The sequence below is a fragment of the Oncorhynchus keta genome, chromosome 24 (genome assembly GCF_023373465.1).
Source record: "Oncorhynchus keta strain PuntledgeMale-10-30-2019 chromosome 24, Oket_V2, whole genome shotgun sequence".
Taxonomy (NCBI): Eukaryota; Metazoa; Chordata; class Actinopteri; order Salmoniformes; family Salmonidae; genus Oncorhynchus; species Oncorhynchus keta.
In genome coordinates, this window is record NC_068444.1 from 12,890,934 (window position 1) to 12,907,448 (window position 16,515).

The following is a 16,515-nucleotide window of genomic DNA, read 5'->3' on the forward strand; positions in this document are numbered from 1 at the left end:
CACATATTGGGTCAATGCAAAGCAGCCACATATTGGGTCAATGCAAAGCAGCCACATATTGGGTCAATGCAAAGCAGCCACATATCGGGTCAATGCAAAGCAGCCACATATTGGGTCAATGCAAAGCAGCCACATATCGGGTCAATGCAAAGCAGCCACATATTGGGTCAATGCAAAGCAGCCACATATTGGGTCAATGCAAAGCAGCCACATATTGGGTCAATGCAAAGCAGCCACATATTGGGTCAATGCAAAGCAGCCACATATTGGGTCAATGCAAAGCAGCCACATATTGGGTCAATGCAAAGCAGCCACATAGCGGGTCAATGCAAAGCAGCCACATATTGGGTCAATGCAAAGCAGCCACATATTGGGTCAATGCAAAGCAGCCACATATCGGGTCAATGCAAAGCAGCCACATATTGGGTCAATGCAAAGCAGCCACATATCGAGTCAATGCAAAGCAGCCACATATTGGGTCAATGCAAAGCAGCCACATATCGGGTCAATGCAAAGCAGCCACATATTGGGTCAATGCAAAGCAGCCACATATTGGGTCAATGCAAAGCAGCCACATATTGGGTCAATGCAAAGCAGCCACATATTGGGTCAATGCAAAGCAGCCACATAGCGGGTCAATGCAAAGCAGCCACATATTGGGTCAATGCAAAGCAGCCACATATTGGGTCAATGCAAAGCAGCCACATATCGGGTCAATGCAAAGCAGCCACATATTGGGTCAATGCAAAGCAGCCACATATCGAGTCAATGCAAAGCAGCCACATATTGGGTCAATGCAAAGCAGCCACATATTGGGTCAATGCAAAGCAGCCACATATCGAGTCAATGCAAAGCAGCCACATATTGGGTCAATGCAAAGCAGCCACATATTGGTTCAATGCAAAGCAGCCACATATTGGGTCATAATAATATAATAATAATAATGCAAAGCAGCCACATATTGGGTCAATGCAAAGCAGCCACATATTGGGTCAATGCAAAGCAGCCACATATTGGGTCAATGCAAAGAAGCCACATATTGGGTCAATGCAAAGCAGCCACATATTGGGTCAATGCAAAGCAGCCACATATTGGGTCAATGCAAAGCAGCCACATATTGGGTCAATGCAAAGCAGCCACATATTGGGTCAATGCAAAGCAGCCACATATTGGGTCAATGCCAACTTTAGATATTGTAGTATAGAAAATACACCTACTATACACACCTGCTACACACATACACAACACACCTACTATGCACTACACACAACACACCTACTATACACAACACACCTACTATTCACTATACACAACACACCTACTATACACAACACACCTACTATTCACTATACACAACACACCTACTATACACAACACACCTACTATACACAACACACCTACTATACACAACACACCTACTATACACAACACACCTACTATTCACTACACACAACACACCTACTATACACAACACACCTACTATACACAACACACCTACTATACACAACACACCTACTATACACAACACACCTACTATACACAACACACCTACTATTCACTACACACAACACACCTACTATACACAACACACCTACTATACACAACACACCTACTATACACAACACACCTACTATACACAACACACCTACTATACACAACACACCTACTATACACAACACACCTACTATTCACTACACACAACACACCTACTATACACAACACACCTACTACACACAACACACCTACTATACACAACACACCTACTATTCACTATACACAACACACCTACTATACACAACACACCTACTATTCACTATACACAACACACCTACTATACACAACACACCTACTATACACAACACACCTACTACACACAACACACCTACTACAGCAGCGTTTCCCAAACTTGGTGCTCTCTACCCCAAGGGGTGCATGTTGTAGTTTTTTGATGATTGATGATGAGCTTGACTTGATTAGTTTATTATTTGAATCAGATGTTTGGTGCTAGGGTAAAACAATGAATGTGTGCACCGCTTGGGGCCACGAGGACAGAGTTTGGGAAATGCTGTACTATAGCATCTCTCCAAGTCCCCCCCCCCCATATCAAATGTTATTTGTCACTTATTTCGATAAAGTTACTCGGCAACAGAATAGAATAGATAATAAAAAAGTATCTGCAGCATATGGTAGCAGAGACAACAGTCTCTGAGTTGGCTGGCTGGGCATTCCTCTGACACCGCCTGGTATAGAGGTACTGGATGGCAGGGAGCTTGGCCCCAGTGATGTACATACACACTACCCTCTGCGCCTTGTGGTTGATTGCCAAGCAGTTAGGTGAACAGGGAGTACAGCCGGGGAGTAAGCACGCACCCCTGGGGGGTTCCCGTATCTAGGGTCAGCGTGACGGATGTGTTGTTGCCTACCCTTACCACCTGGGGTGGCCCGTCAGGAAGTCCACGATCCAGTTGGAGAAAAAGGGTTCAGGCACTATGGTTCTGAACACTGATAGGTTCCTCTCACTCTCTCCCGAAGCGATTATACAGTATCTATACATCAGATTAATTTAAACCATTTAAAAGATCCAGCGATACTCCGCTCCTCTCCTTGTCAGTAGAAACGACCCTAGCCAACACTCTTCTATGCATGTTTTATCTGAATAGGCCCAACTTGCTGCCATTACACTCATTATGTTAATGCAGCGCCAGACGGGGAAATGTTTAGTCACTCAGACAGCGTTTCCCTAGGGTCCACTGCGGCTAATATGGTATAACACACGGGAGGTTTGTGTATGGCAAAGCACTTCCAAAAGTAAACTTACTAGATTGTCATTTATCCTCCCTTTTCCCTCCTTCTATTCTTCTGCCTCCTCATCCCTCTCTTCTCAACACTCTTACAAAAAGCGGTTCCAAATGGGTTCCAAAAGGGTTCTTTGCGGAGTGATTAGGGTTCTACCAAGAACCACTTTGATCAACACGCGTGAAAAACCCAGCAGCGTTTTAGTTCTTACCAGAAACCGGTGCACCTTGTACCTGCTACCCTTCCCCGTTCCAAATACAGAAATCATACAGGGATGGTTCTTTATTTCAAAAGAAACATATCTTGAAAACTTGATTGCTGACAAGCAAAGCGTTTTGGGACTATGCAAACAATAGACTAATGAAACAAATACCAAAACATTGTGTTGGGGTAGAGTTTTCCTTTAATGTTTGGATATCCTAACTCTGTCTGGATTCAAATAGGAATTACACATCACTTTGCAAGCAGGCATAATATGATGTGTAGGCCTGATGTGGACTTTAAACCAGGAGATTCCTAACACCACATTGTTAGGGTATAATTCGGCCCTCAAAGAAAGGCCTTATGATATATGTAATTATTGCCATAAATAGTTACATTTTAAACACTAATAGGGCTGGTGGGATCTCTATGTTCATAGAGGGTTCTTGGAAGAACAGGGTTCTTGGTAGAACCCTTCATAAACGGCAGTGGTGGAAAAAGTACCCAGTTGTCATACTTAAGTAAAGATAACGTCATCGAAAATGACTCAAGTAAAAGTGAAAGTCACCCAGTAAAATACTACTTGAGTGAAAGTAAAAAAAAGTTGCAATTGCTAAAAATATATTAAATTAAGCAAACCAGACCAGATTTTCCTTAAAATGTAATTATTTATGACAATAATTACATATATCATAAGACCTTTCTTTGAGGGACGAGTTATTGCCTAACAATGTGGTGAATAGCCAGTGGCACACTTCAACACTCGGACATCATTTACTAACAAAGAATGTGTGTTTAGTCTGCCAGGGATGAGCAGGGATGTTCTCTTGAAGTGTGTGAATTAGACCATTTTTCTGTCTTGCTAAGCATTCAAAATGTAACGAGTACTTTTGGATGTCAGGGAAAATGTATGGAGTACAAAGTACATTATTTTCTTTAGGAATTTAGTCAAGCAAAGTAAAATAAATATAAATACTAGAAATAGTAAAGTAAAGTACAGATACCATGAATAACTACTTAAGTAGCACTACAAAGTATTTTTAATTAATTACTTTACACCTGACAAACAGTTATAGGAAGAACCTTTAGATAATGAAATGGTTCTTGGTAGAACCCTTCATAGAAGGTTCTAGGTAGATAACTTGATTTCAAACAGTGTATGGGGTCTGGACGCCTGGGGTTGTGTGCCTGTAGTTCCCTCACTCTGGCTTGAGGATACAGCTGTGTGTAGTTGAGAGGTTTTATCTCACAGTGGACATAGTTCCAGTCATATGTCAGACTCGAATGATCTACTAGAGGCTGTAGTTAACTATTGGATAGGTTTTATCTCACAGTGGGCATAGTGCCAGTCATATTTCAGACTCTAATGATCTACTAGAGGCTGTAGTTAACTATTGGAGAGGTTTTATCTCACAGTGGACAGAGTTCCAGTCATATTTCAGACTCTAATGATCTACTAGAGGCTGTAGTTAACTATTGGAGAGGTTTTATCTCACAGTGGGCATAGTGCCAGTCATATTTCAGACTCTAATGATCTACTAGAGGCTGTAGTTAACTATTGGAGAGGTTTTATCTCACAGTGGACAGAGTTCCAGTCATATTTCAGACTCTAATGATCTACTAGAGGCTGTAGTTAACTATTGGAGAGGTTTTATCTCACAGTGGACAGAGTTCCAGTCATATTTCAGACTCTAATGATCTACTAGAGGCTGTAGTTAGCTATTAGAGAGGTTTTATCTCACAGTGGACATAGTTCCAGTCGCTCGCTCGTAATGTTTGATGTAATGTTTGTTCTAATGCTGTTGTAATGTTTGTACTAATGTTTGTTGTAATGTTTGTACTAGTGTTGTTGTAATGTTTGTACTAATGTTTGTTGTAATGTTTGTTCTAATGTTGTTGTAATGTTTGTACTAATGTTTGTTGTAATGTTTGTACTAGTGTTGTTGTAATGTTTGTACTAATGTTTGTTGTAATGTTTGTTTCTCCTTCAGGGCACCACATCAGTCCCCTCACTGTCAGCTGTCAGCTGTACATGGATACCCCCAGCTGGGCAGGTCAGTGTGTGTGTGTGTGTGTGTGTGTGTGTGTGTGTGTGTGTGTGTGTGTGTGTGTGTGTGTGTGTGTGTGTGTGTGTGTGTGTGTGTGTGTGTGTGTGTGTGTGTGTGTGTGTGTGTGTGTGTGTGTGTGTGTGTGTGTGTGTGTGTGTGTGCGCGCAGAAGTGTATGTCCTCACAGCCATGTGAGCAACAAAAGTGTGTGTTCATGTGTGCCTGCGTCCTCACGCAAAACCTTGTGTAAGCTCCTGTGTTTGATTGTGTGTGTGTTCCTATGAGTGTCTCTACCTCCCTGTGTGTGTTCCTCTGTGTGTGTGTTCCTCTGTGTGTGTGTTCCCCTGTGGTTCCCCTGTGGTTCCTCTGTGTGTGTGTTCCTCTGTGTGTGTGTTCCCCTGTGGTTCCTCTGTGTGTGTGTTCCCCTGTGGTTCCCCTGTGGTTCCTCTGTGTGTGTGTTCCATTGTGTGTGTGTTCCCCTGTGGTTCCTCTGTGTGTGTGTTCCCCTGTGGTTCCTCTGTCTGTGTGTTCCTCTGTGTGTGTGTTCGTCTGTGTGTGTGTTCCTCTGTGTGTGTGTTCCTCTGTGTGTGTGTTCCTCTGTGTGTGTGTTCCCCTGTGTGTGTGTTCCTCTGTGTGTGTGTTCCCCTGTGTGTGTTCCCCTGTGTGTGTTACTCTGTGTGTGTGTTCCTCTGTGTGTGTGTTCCCCTGTGTGTGTGTTCCTCTGTGTGTGTGTTCCCTGTGTGTGTGTTCCTCTGTGTGTGTTCCTCTGTGTGTGTGTTCCCCTGTGTGTGTTCCCCTGTGTGTGTGTTCCCCTGTGTGTGTTCCTCTGTGTGTGTGTTCCCCTGTGTGTGTGTTCCCCTGTGTGTGTGTTCCTCTGTGTGTGTTCCTCTGTGTGTGTGTTCCTCTGTGTGTGTGTTCCTCTGTGTGTGTGTTCCTCTGTGTGTGTTCCTCTGTGTGTGTGTTCCTCTGTGTGTGTGTTCCTCTGTGTGTGTTCCTCTGTGTGTGTGTTCCTCTGTGTGTGTGTTCCTCTGTGTGTGTGTTCCCCTGTGTGTGTGTTCCTCTGTGTGTGTTCCTCTGTGTGTGTGTTCCCCTGTGTGTGTTCCCCTGTGTGTGTGTTCCCCTGTGTGTGTTCCTCTGTGTGTGTGTTCCCCTGTGTGTGTGTTCCTCTGTGTGTGTGTCCCTCTGTGTGTGTGTTCCTCTGTGTGTGTGTTCCTCTGTGTGTGTTCCTCTGTGTGTGTTCCTCTGTTTGTGTGTTCCCCTGTGTGTGTTCCTCTGTGTGTGTTCCTCTGTGTGTGTGTTCCCCTGTGTGTGTGTTCCCCTGTGTGTGTGTTCCTCTGTGTGTGTGTTCCCCTGTGTGTGTGTTCCCCTGTGTGTGTTCCTCTGTGTGTGTGTTCCCCTGTGTGTGTGTTCCCCTGTGTGTGTGTTCCTCTGTGTGTGTTCCTCTGTGTGTGTGTTCCTCTGTGTGTGTGTTCCTCTGTGTGTGTGTTCCTCTGTGTGTGTGTTCCTCTGTGTGTGTGTTCCTCTGTGTGTGTGTTCCCCTGTGTGTGTTCCCCTGTGTGTGTTACTCTGTGTGTGTGTTCCTCTGTGTGTGTGTTCCCCTGTGTGTGTGTTCCTCTGTGTGTGTGTTCCCCTGTGTGTGTGTTCCTCTGTGTGTGTGTTCCCCTGTGTGTGTTCCCCTGTGTGTGTTACTCTGTGTGTGTGTTCCTCTGTGTGTGTGTTCCCCTGTGTGTGTGTTCCTCTGTGTGTGTTCCTCTGTGTGTGTGTTCCTCTGTGTGTGTTTCTCTGTGTGTGTGTTCCTCTGTGTGTGTGTTCCCCTGTGTGTGTTCCCCTGTGTGTGTTACTCTGTGTGTGTGTTCCTCTGTGTGTGTGTTCCCCTGTGTGTGTGTTCCTCTGTGTGTGTTCCTCTGTGTGTGTGTTCCTCTGTGTGTGTGTTCCTCTGTGTGTGTGTTCCTCTGTGTGTGTTCCTCTGTGTGTGTGTTCCCCTGTGTGTGTTCCCCTGTGTGTGTTCCTCTGTGTGTGTGTTCCTCTGTGTGTGTGTTCCCCTGTGTGTGTTCCTCTGTGTGTGTGTTCCTCTGTGTGTGTGTTCCTCTGTGTGTGTTTCCCCTGTGTGTGTGTTCCTCTGTGTGTGTTCCCCTGTGTGTGTTCCTCTGTGTGTGTGTTCCTCTGTGTGTGTTCCTCTGTGTGTGTGTTCCTCTGTGTGTGTGTTTCCCCTGTGTGTGTTCCTCTGTGTGTGTGTTCCTATGTGTGTGTGTTCCTCTGTGTGTGTGTTCCTCTGTGTGTGTGTTCCTCTGTGTGTGGTTCCTCTGTGTGTGTGTTCCCCTGTGTGTGGTTCCTCTGTGTGTGGTTCCTCTGTGTGTGTTCCTCTGTGTGTGTGGTGAGTGGAAGTGCTAGAGAGAGGTAATGTGCTGACTGCAGTCCATTGGTTCTGGGCATGCCCATTAGAGCCAGCTATAAATCCTAGCCTGACTGGGCTAGCTGAGCTGAGCACCACTCTCACACTGTCAGCAGTCCACCCAATGAATGGATATTAAAAGCCACAACAAGCCTCTTTAATTCAGCCTGCTGAGTGACAAACCACTCCCTCTCGGTCTTTATATCTCGCTCGCTCGCTCGCCTCCTCTCTCTCTTTCTCTTTCTCTCTCGCCAACCCAGACAGAAAGATCACATCAGTGACTCAACCACTCAAGTGACGCACCCCTCCTAGGGACGGCATGGAAGAGCACCAGTAAGCCAGTGACTCAGCCACTGTAATAGGGTTAGAGGCAGAGAATCCCAGTGGAAAGAGGGGAACCGGCCAGGCAGAGACAGCAAGGGCGATTCGTTGCTCCAGAGCCTTTCCGTTCACCTTCCCACTCCTGGGCCAGACTACACTCAATCATATGACCCACTGAAGAGATGAGTCTTCAGTAAAGACTTAAAGGTTGAGACCGAGTTTGCGTCTCTCACATGGGTAGGCAGACCATTCCATAAAAATTGAGCTCTATAGGAGAAAGCCCTGCCTCCAGCTGTTTGCTTAGAAATTCTAGGGACAATTAGGAGGCCTGCGTCTTGTGACCGTAGCGTACGTGTAGGTATGTACGGCAGGACCAAATCAGAGAGATAGGTAGGAGCAAGCCCATGTAATGCTTTGTAGGTTAGCAGTAAAATCTTGAAATCAGTCCTTGTTTGACAGGAAGCCAGTGTAGGGAGGCTAGCACTGGAGTAATATGATCAAATTGTTTGGTTCTAGTCAGGATTCTAGCAGCCGTATTTAGCACTAACTAAAGTTTATTTAGTGCTTTATCCAGGTAGCCGGAAAGTAGAGCATTGCAGTAGTCTAACCTAGAAGTAACAAAAGCATGGATACATTTTCTGCATCATTTTGGACAGAACATTTCTGATTTTTTGCAATGTTACGTAGATGGAAAAAAGCTGTCCTTGAAACAGTCTTGATATGTTTGTCAAAAGAGAGATCAGGGTCCAGAGTAACGCCGAGGTCCTTCACAGTTTTATTTGAGACGACTGTACAGCCATTAAGATTAATTGTCAGATTCAACAGAAGATCTCTTTGTTTATTGGGACCTAGAACTAGCATCTATGTTTTGTCTGAGTTTAAAAGTAGAACGTTTGCAGCCATCCACTTCCTTATGTCTGAAACACAGGCTTCTAGAGAGGGCAATTTTGGGGCTTCACCATGTTTCATTGAAATGTACAGCTGTGTGTCATCCGCATAGCAGTGAAAGATAAAATTATGTTTTCGAATTACATCCCCAAGATGTCATTTCTTTCTCTCTTTCTCTCTCTCTCTCTCTCTCTTTCCATTCTGGGGTGGCAGGGTAGCCTAGTGGTTAGAGCATTGGACTAGTAACCGAAAGGTTGCAAGTTCAAATCCCCGATCTGACAAGGTACAAAATCTGTCGTTCTGCACCTGAACAGGCAGTTAACACACTGGCCCTAGGCCGTCATTGAAAATAAGAATTTGTTCTTCACTGACTTGCCTAGTAAAATAAAGGTAAAATAAAAAATTGTAGTTGAAAAAGAGGAGTAAAAGACCCCTTCATGTAACAGATTACAAAAAGGACAAGTCAGAGACCACTATGGTGACACACCAAATGTGTTTAATGGAATGAAGGAAAATAGAAGGAATAGGTCTCTTTAGAATGTCTTGGGGTGTTGCTGTCGACATCCAAAGATTATCCAACTTGACAAAACGGAGGTAATGACGTCAGCAGTCTGAGATATTTCACAACGGTTTAAACGGTACAATGATTCTCTCCGCTATAGTTGCTTGTTTTGTGACATAAACTGAAATTAAGCAAATTATTATGCATTTTGCAACCGGGAAATGCCCGAGCGATATCTGCATAGTGCATCTGTAAGAACCAAACGAAAGCAAACAGAGCAAAACGAGAGTTTCTATTGGACAAATCCAGGTAGGTTTAATTTGTTTCTGTTGAGGAACTGCAACAGAATCAGTGTTATGAATGTGCCCCAGTGGACAGCCAGTTATAAATGTGCTACTGCAACAGCTGCATAGTTCACATCCCAGCCTGGAATAAACGTTTACTGGACTTCCTCCGAGGGTTGAACCGGTGAATGTCACATAACTGTCGGTCTCACAGTCATTTACCGTTAATCAACATAAACACATTTAGCATCTCCTGGCTTCATACAAACCACTGATGCAGACCTCTGGAACATCTACATAATAAATCCATGTAATATAGTCTACACCATCACAATAAATCCATGTAATATAGTCTACACCATCACAATAAATCCATGTAATATAGCCTACACCATCACAATAAATCCATGTAATATAGTCTACACCATCACAATAAATCCATGTAATATAGTCTACACCATCACAATAAATCCATGTAATATAGCCTACACCATCACAATAAATCCATGTAATATAGCCTACACCATCACAATAAATCCATGTAATATAGTCTACACCATCACAATAAATCCATGTAATATAGTCTACACCATCACAATAAATCCATGTAATATAGTCTACACCATCACAATAAATCCATGTAATATAGTCTACACCATCACAATAAATCCATGTAATATAGTCTACACCATCACAATAAATCCATGTAATATAGCCTACACCATCACAATAAATCCATGTAATATAGCCTACACCTTCACAATAAATCCATGTAATATAGTCTACACCATCACAATAAATCCATGTAATATAGCCTACACCATCACAATAAATCCATGTAATATAGCCTACACCATCACAATAAATCCATGTAATATAGTCTACACCATCACAATAAATCCATGTAATATAGTCTACACCATCACAATAAATCCATGTAATATAGTCTACACCATCACAATAAATCCATGTAATATAGTCTACACCATCACAATAAATCCATGTAATATAGCCTACACCTTCACAATAAATCCATGTAATATAGTCTACACCATCACAATAAATCCATGTAATATAGTCTACACCATCACAATAAATCCATGTAAATGTAATATAGTCTACACCATCACAATAAATCCATGTAATATAGTCTACACCTTCACAATAAATCCATGTAATATAGTCTACACCATCACAATAAATCCATGTAATATAGTCTACACCATCACAATAAATCCATGTAATATAGTCTACACCTTCACAATAAATCCATGTAATATAGCCTACACCATCACAATAAATCCATGTAATATAGCCTACACCATCACAATAAATCCATGTAATATAGCCTACACCATCACAATAAATGCATGTAATATAGTCTACACCATCACAATAAATCCATGTAATATAGTCTACACCATCACAATAAATCCATGTAATATAGCCTACACCTTCACAATAAATCCATGTAATATAGCCTACACCATCACAATAAATCTATGTAATATAGTCTACACCTTCACAATAAATCCATGTAATATAGCCTACACCATCACAATAAATCCATGTAATATAGCCTACACCATCACAATAAATCCATGTAATATAGCCGACACCATCACAATAAATCCATGTAATATAGCCTACACCATCACAATAAATCCATGTAATATAGTCTACAACTTCACAATAAATCCATGTAATATAGTCTCCACCATCACAATAAATCCATGTAATATAGCCTACACCATCACAATAAATCCATGTAATATAGTCTACACCATCACAATAAATCCATGTAATATAGCCTACACCATCACAATAAATCCATGTAATATAGCCTACACCATCACAATAAATCCATGTAATATAGCCTACACCATCACAATAAATCCATGTAATATAGCCTACACCATTACAATAAATTAATGTAATATAGCCTACACCATCACAATAAATCCATGTAATATAGTCTACACCATCACAATAAATTAATGTAATATAGCCTACACCATCACAATAAATTAATGTAATATAGCCTACACCATCACAATAAATTAATGTAATATAGCCTACACCGTCACAATAAATTAATGTAATATAGCCTACACCATCACAATAAATTAATGTAATATAGCCTACACCATCACAATAAATTAATGTAATATAGCCTACACCATCACAATAAATCCATGTAATATAGCCTACACCATCACAATAAATCCATGTAATATAGTCTACACCATCACAATAAATCCATGTAATATAGTCTACACCATCACAATAAATCCATGTAATATAGCCTACACCATCACAATAAATCCATGTAATATAGTCTACACCATCACAATAAATCCATGTAATATAGTCTACACCATCACAATAAATCCATGTAATATAGTCTACACCATCACAATAAATCCATGTAATATAGCCTACACCATCACAATAAATCCATGTAATATAGCCTACACCATCACAATAAATCCATGTAATATAGTCTACACCATCACAATAAATCCATGTAATATAGTCTACACCATCACAATAAATCCATGTAATATAGCCTACACCATCACAATAAATCCATGTAATATAGCCTACACCTTCACAATAAATCCATGTAATATAGTCTACACCATCACAATAAATCCATGTAATGTAGCCTACACCATCACAATAAATCCATGTAATATAGTCTACACCATCACAATAAATCCATGTAATATAGTCTACACCATCACAATAAATCCATGTAATATAGCCTACACCATCACAATAAATTCATGTAATATAGCCTACACCATCACAATAAATCCATGTAATATAGTCTACACCATCACAATAAATCCATGTAATATAGTCTACACCATCACAATAAATCCATGTAATATAGTCTACACCATCACAATAAATCCATGTAATATAGTCTACACCATCACAATAAATCCATGTAATATAGCCTACACCATCACAATAAATCCATGTAATATAGTCTACACCATCACAATAAATCCATGTAATATAGTCTACACCATCACAATAAATCCATGTAATATAGCCTACACCATCACAATAAATCCATGTAATATAGTCTACACCTTCACAATACTTGTTTTATTTTTTATTTTAGACATGTCTAAACAAACATCTAGTCTATTTCAGAAGAACAGAATAGCATGCTCTGCGTCTCAGTGCGCGATGCATCACTACAGACCCTGGTTCGATTCAAAGGCTGTATCACATCCGGCCCTGATTGGGAGTCCCAAAGGGTGGCGCACAATTGGCCCATCGTTGTCCGGGTTTGGCCGGGGTAGGCCATCATTCATAATAAGAATTTGTTCTTAAACTGACTTACCATGTTAAATAAAGGTTAAATAAATGTTAAATACATGTTAAATAAAGGTTAAATACACCTGGAATAAAGGTTAAATGAAAATGGCTTGTCTAAGATGCGCCACTTGAAAAGAAACAGGTGTCAGGTGTTGGTCAGGCAGTCATCGGTGACAGTTAAGATAAACGCTTGAGCAGTTTCTCATGTAGAGTCTCCATCTTGCTCTTCTATCTAAGCACAGTCTCATAATAGCACCATGCATTTCCTCTACAACTCAATAAATAATATAATAACACCCATTTGATATACACTTAACTATTATGAATATTAGATATTATTAGGATCATCCATGCAGTATGGTGTTATGTTATTAATTGTCCATTGACTTGTTTATCAAAGCGATACTGATTTCTTAATAGATGAGACAAAAGGCTCAAGTGTTCACCACATTGAAAACGAGGATTGGCCAACACAGATAGAAGGAATGAATATGGCTTCAGAGAAGGATGCCCGAACCCAATGGGCAGACCCGTCTCGAAGTGATCACAACTACAGCTCAGGTGATCACAACTACAGCTCAGGTAATCACAACTACAGCTCAGGTAATCACAACTACAGCTCAGGTAATCACAACTACAGCTCAGGTAATCACAACTACAGCTCAGGTAATCACAACTACAGCTCAGGTAATCACAACTACAGCTCAGGTAATCACAACTACAGCTCAGGTGATCACAACTACAGCTCAGGTAATCACAACTACAGCTCAGGTAATCACAACTACAGCTCAGGTAATCACAACTACAGCTCAGGTGATTCTGTAAAGTTTTACATGATGATGTAAAGATCATGTAAAACTACATATTAGGCAGTGCCCAGCAGCTTCTCTCTACAAAACCATGCAGAGGAATGAAGCACTCTGTCGACTGCATACAGGCTTGTCTCTTTCTGCCTTTTCTACACTGGCGGAACATCTTCTACCCGTCTACAAAGACAGGCTTGTCTCTTTCTGCCTTTTCTACCCTGGTGGAACATCTTCTACCCATCTACAAAGACGGGCTTGTCTCTTTCTGCCTTTTCTACCCTGGCGGAACATCTTCTACCCATCTACAAAGACAGGCTTGTCTCTTTCTGCCTTTTCTACCCTGGTGGAACATCTTCTACCCATCTACAAAGACAGGCTTGTCTCTTTCTGCCTTTTCTACCCTGGCGGAACATCTTCTACCCATCTACAAAGACAGGCTTGTCTCTTTCTGCCTTTTCTACCCTGGCGGAACATCTTCTACCCATCTACAAAGACAGGCTTGTCTCTTTCTGCCTTTTCTACCCTGGCGGAACATCTTCTACCCATCTACAAAGACGGGCTTGTCTCTTTCTGCCTTTTCTACCCTGGCGGAACATCTTCTACCCATCTACAAAGACAGGCTTGTCTCTTTCTGCCTTTTCTACCCTGGCGGAACATCTTCTACCCATCTACAAAGACAGGCTTGTCTCTTTCTGCCTTTTCTACCCTGGCGGAACATCTTCTACCCATCTACAAAGACAGGCTTGTCTCTTTCTGCCTTTTCTACCCTGGCGGAACATCTTCTACCCATCTACAAAGACGGGCTTGTCTCTTTCTGCCTTTTCTACCCTGGCGGAACATCTTCTACCCCTCTACAAAGGCAGCTTTCAGTGAGACCTGACAGACCAACTCCTGATGACACTGATGAAGCTGAACCTCAACTTGCTGCATTAGTATTTAGCAGAAAGGTTCGGTGTTTCCAAGAGCATTGTCAGTCGAGTGAATAGTTATTGGATTGACACGATGGAAGGGAATCTGAGTACATTCCATTGTTGCCAAGGGAGACCATCCGTGCTACAATGCCACAGTGTTTTAAGGACCACGGCCCAGGAACAACCTGCATTATTGACTGCTCAGAAACTGCTTTACAGAAGAGCAAGAATCTGGATTCAAAGGGGGGAGTCATTCAGCCATTACTAAGCCCAGAACACTATCAAGTACCTGGTGGTCATTGCACCTTGTGGTCTAGTGTTCATCTCCTCAGCACATGGAGGTATATATATAGCATCGGTTTCTGGGTTCCTGGAGTACCTCTGTCCAGGTGATGAGGTCATGGCTGACCAGGGAATCACAGTCCATGATCTGCTACAGGAGAGGAAGGTCAACTAAACAATTCCAACCTTCACAAAAAGAGGCACACAACTGTCAGAGGAGGACACCACATGTACAAGACAGATACAAGTTATTATATATATATATATATATATTTAGACAAGATAACCCAATCAAAATGGAAAGCTCCTCGATTGTGGGAATATGCCAGGCCTATTGGGCCAGAATTGTATAGATAATTAAACAAAAATAAACACAACTTTTAAGAGATTTTTAGTTTATAAAAATGTTGCTACAATGAGACACTTAGTTATCTACCCACCTCGTTCCTTTCTTTTAGCATGTGCACGTAGTAAGTAGAGAATCATGCTTTCAGGATACGTGTCTGTTCAGATTCCACAGTGATTCTTCAGTTGTGGACACTACATCACCACACTCCCTCTCTTGCTCTTGGTCCTCATCTTTATAAGTCACCTTGATTTAGCACCTGTGTGTTTTATCAGTTTCTTTCTGAAAATATTTAGTGAACTCCATGATAGTAGCTAAAGCAAGGGGCTATAGCAGCACACAAACAGAGCACAAATGCATGATGGGCCGGGCATGCCCTGAGCTCGTGAAGTGAGAGCTACTGGAGCGCTACTGGAGTGAAATTGGAGCGGGAGAGAAGGGAGAGAAGGCTGACAATCTCTCTCCACGCTCCATTCAAATTGGCACGCTCCACTCACACACTCTGGATTGGACCATTATCATGCACCTGTCTCGAAACAGGGGGGTATATGTAATCTATACACATCAATAGCAAATGGAGGACTCTTTTCCCCTGGTTCATTTTGATGCCAGCCAGGTAGGCTATACTCCTGTTGTAAAGAGAAGCAATGTGCTTAATATTAGGAAATTGAGAAATAAATATAGTAGGCCTAGCCTATAGAATAGAGGCCATCCAAACTCTGTTTTCTCACGCAATTGCATGGCCTATTGAAATATTGGGCAACATGAGCTCATGGGCTCTCATGAAGTGTTTGATTAGATTCTCGAATACATTTGCATTGATGTCAGAGTGATTAGAGGGACAATAGAGTGCTGAGTACGAGGCAGTTAGCAAGTTTGGTTGGCTACTAATGACCATCAGCCGCATCAGAGCTTGGAGAATTCTAATTACCATGACCAAACTGGTCAAGTGGAATTTGACTGCCGTCATGACTCGTGACCGCTGGTGTGCCGGTAATGGTCAACTTAACAGCCCTAGTTCCTCCCTTCTAAACTCCCTTGTGGTATTGTCCTCCATACTGTCAAAAAAACTTTACTTTAAGAAGATCACAGGTGGGGCTTTTATTATTCAATCTAATTTATGAAGAAAAAATTAAAGTCCATCGGCCTAGAAGACACATGCTCAAACTCGAGCACTTTTGATAAACAGCTGCAAATGATCAAGATATCAAAGTGTCACAAACAAAAGCATTATCAATAGGTTTATTGCAAATGTAGCATATTTCCACATGCGAAAAGCACATTACAATCGTGCTCAAAGCACGACATTCTGAGAGCAGTATTTTTTTTCAACTCGAAGCAATGAGTCCAATCAGTCGTCCATGACAAAAAAAAATCACAAATTAAAAAGTAGGCTAATTCTA

The 16,515-nt window shown here is 41.8% G+C and overlaps 1 protein-coding gene across 3 annotated transcripts in view; it reads left to right on the forward strand.

Moving 5' to 3' along the window:
• The window catches only part of LOC127911372 (RNA binding protein fox-1 homolog 3-like), a 1,085,108-nt gene that overhangs the window by 541,911 nt on the left and 526,682 nt on the right, over positions 1–16,515 (forward strand). For all 3 annotated transcript variants that reach the window (XM_052477708.1, XM_052477709.1, XM_052477707.1), the window contains exon 4: positions 4,989–5,051. In XM_052477708.1, the coding sequence (XP_052333668.1) occupies positions 5,030–5,051 (22 nt within the window). In that variant the 5' untranslated portion in view covers positions 4,989–5,029. The remainder of the gene's footprint in view (positions 1–4,988; positions 5,052–16,515) is intronic.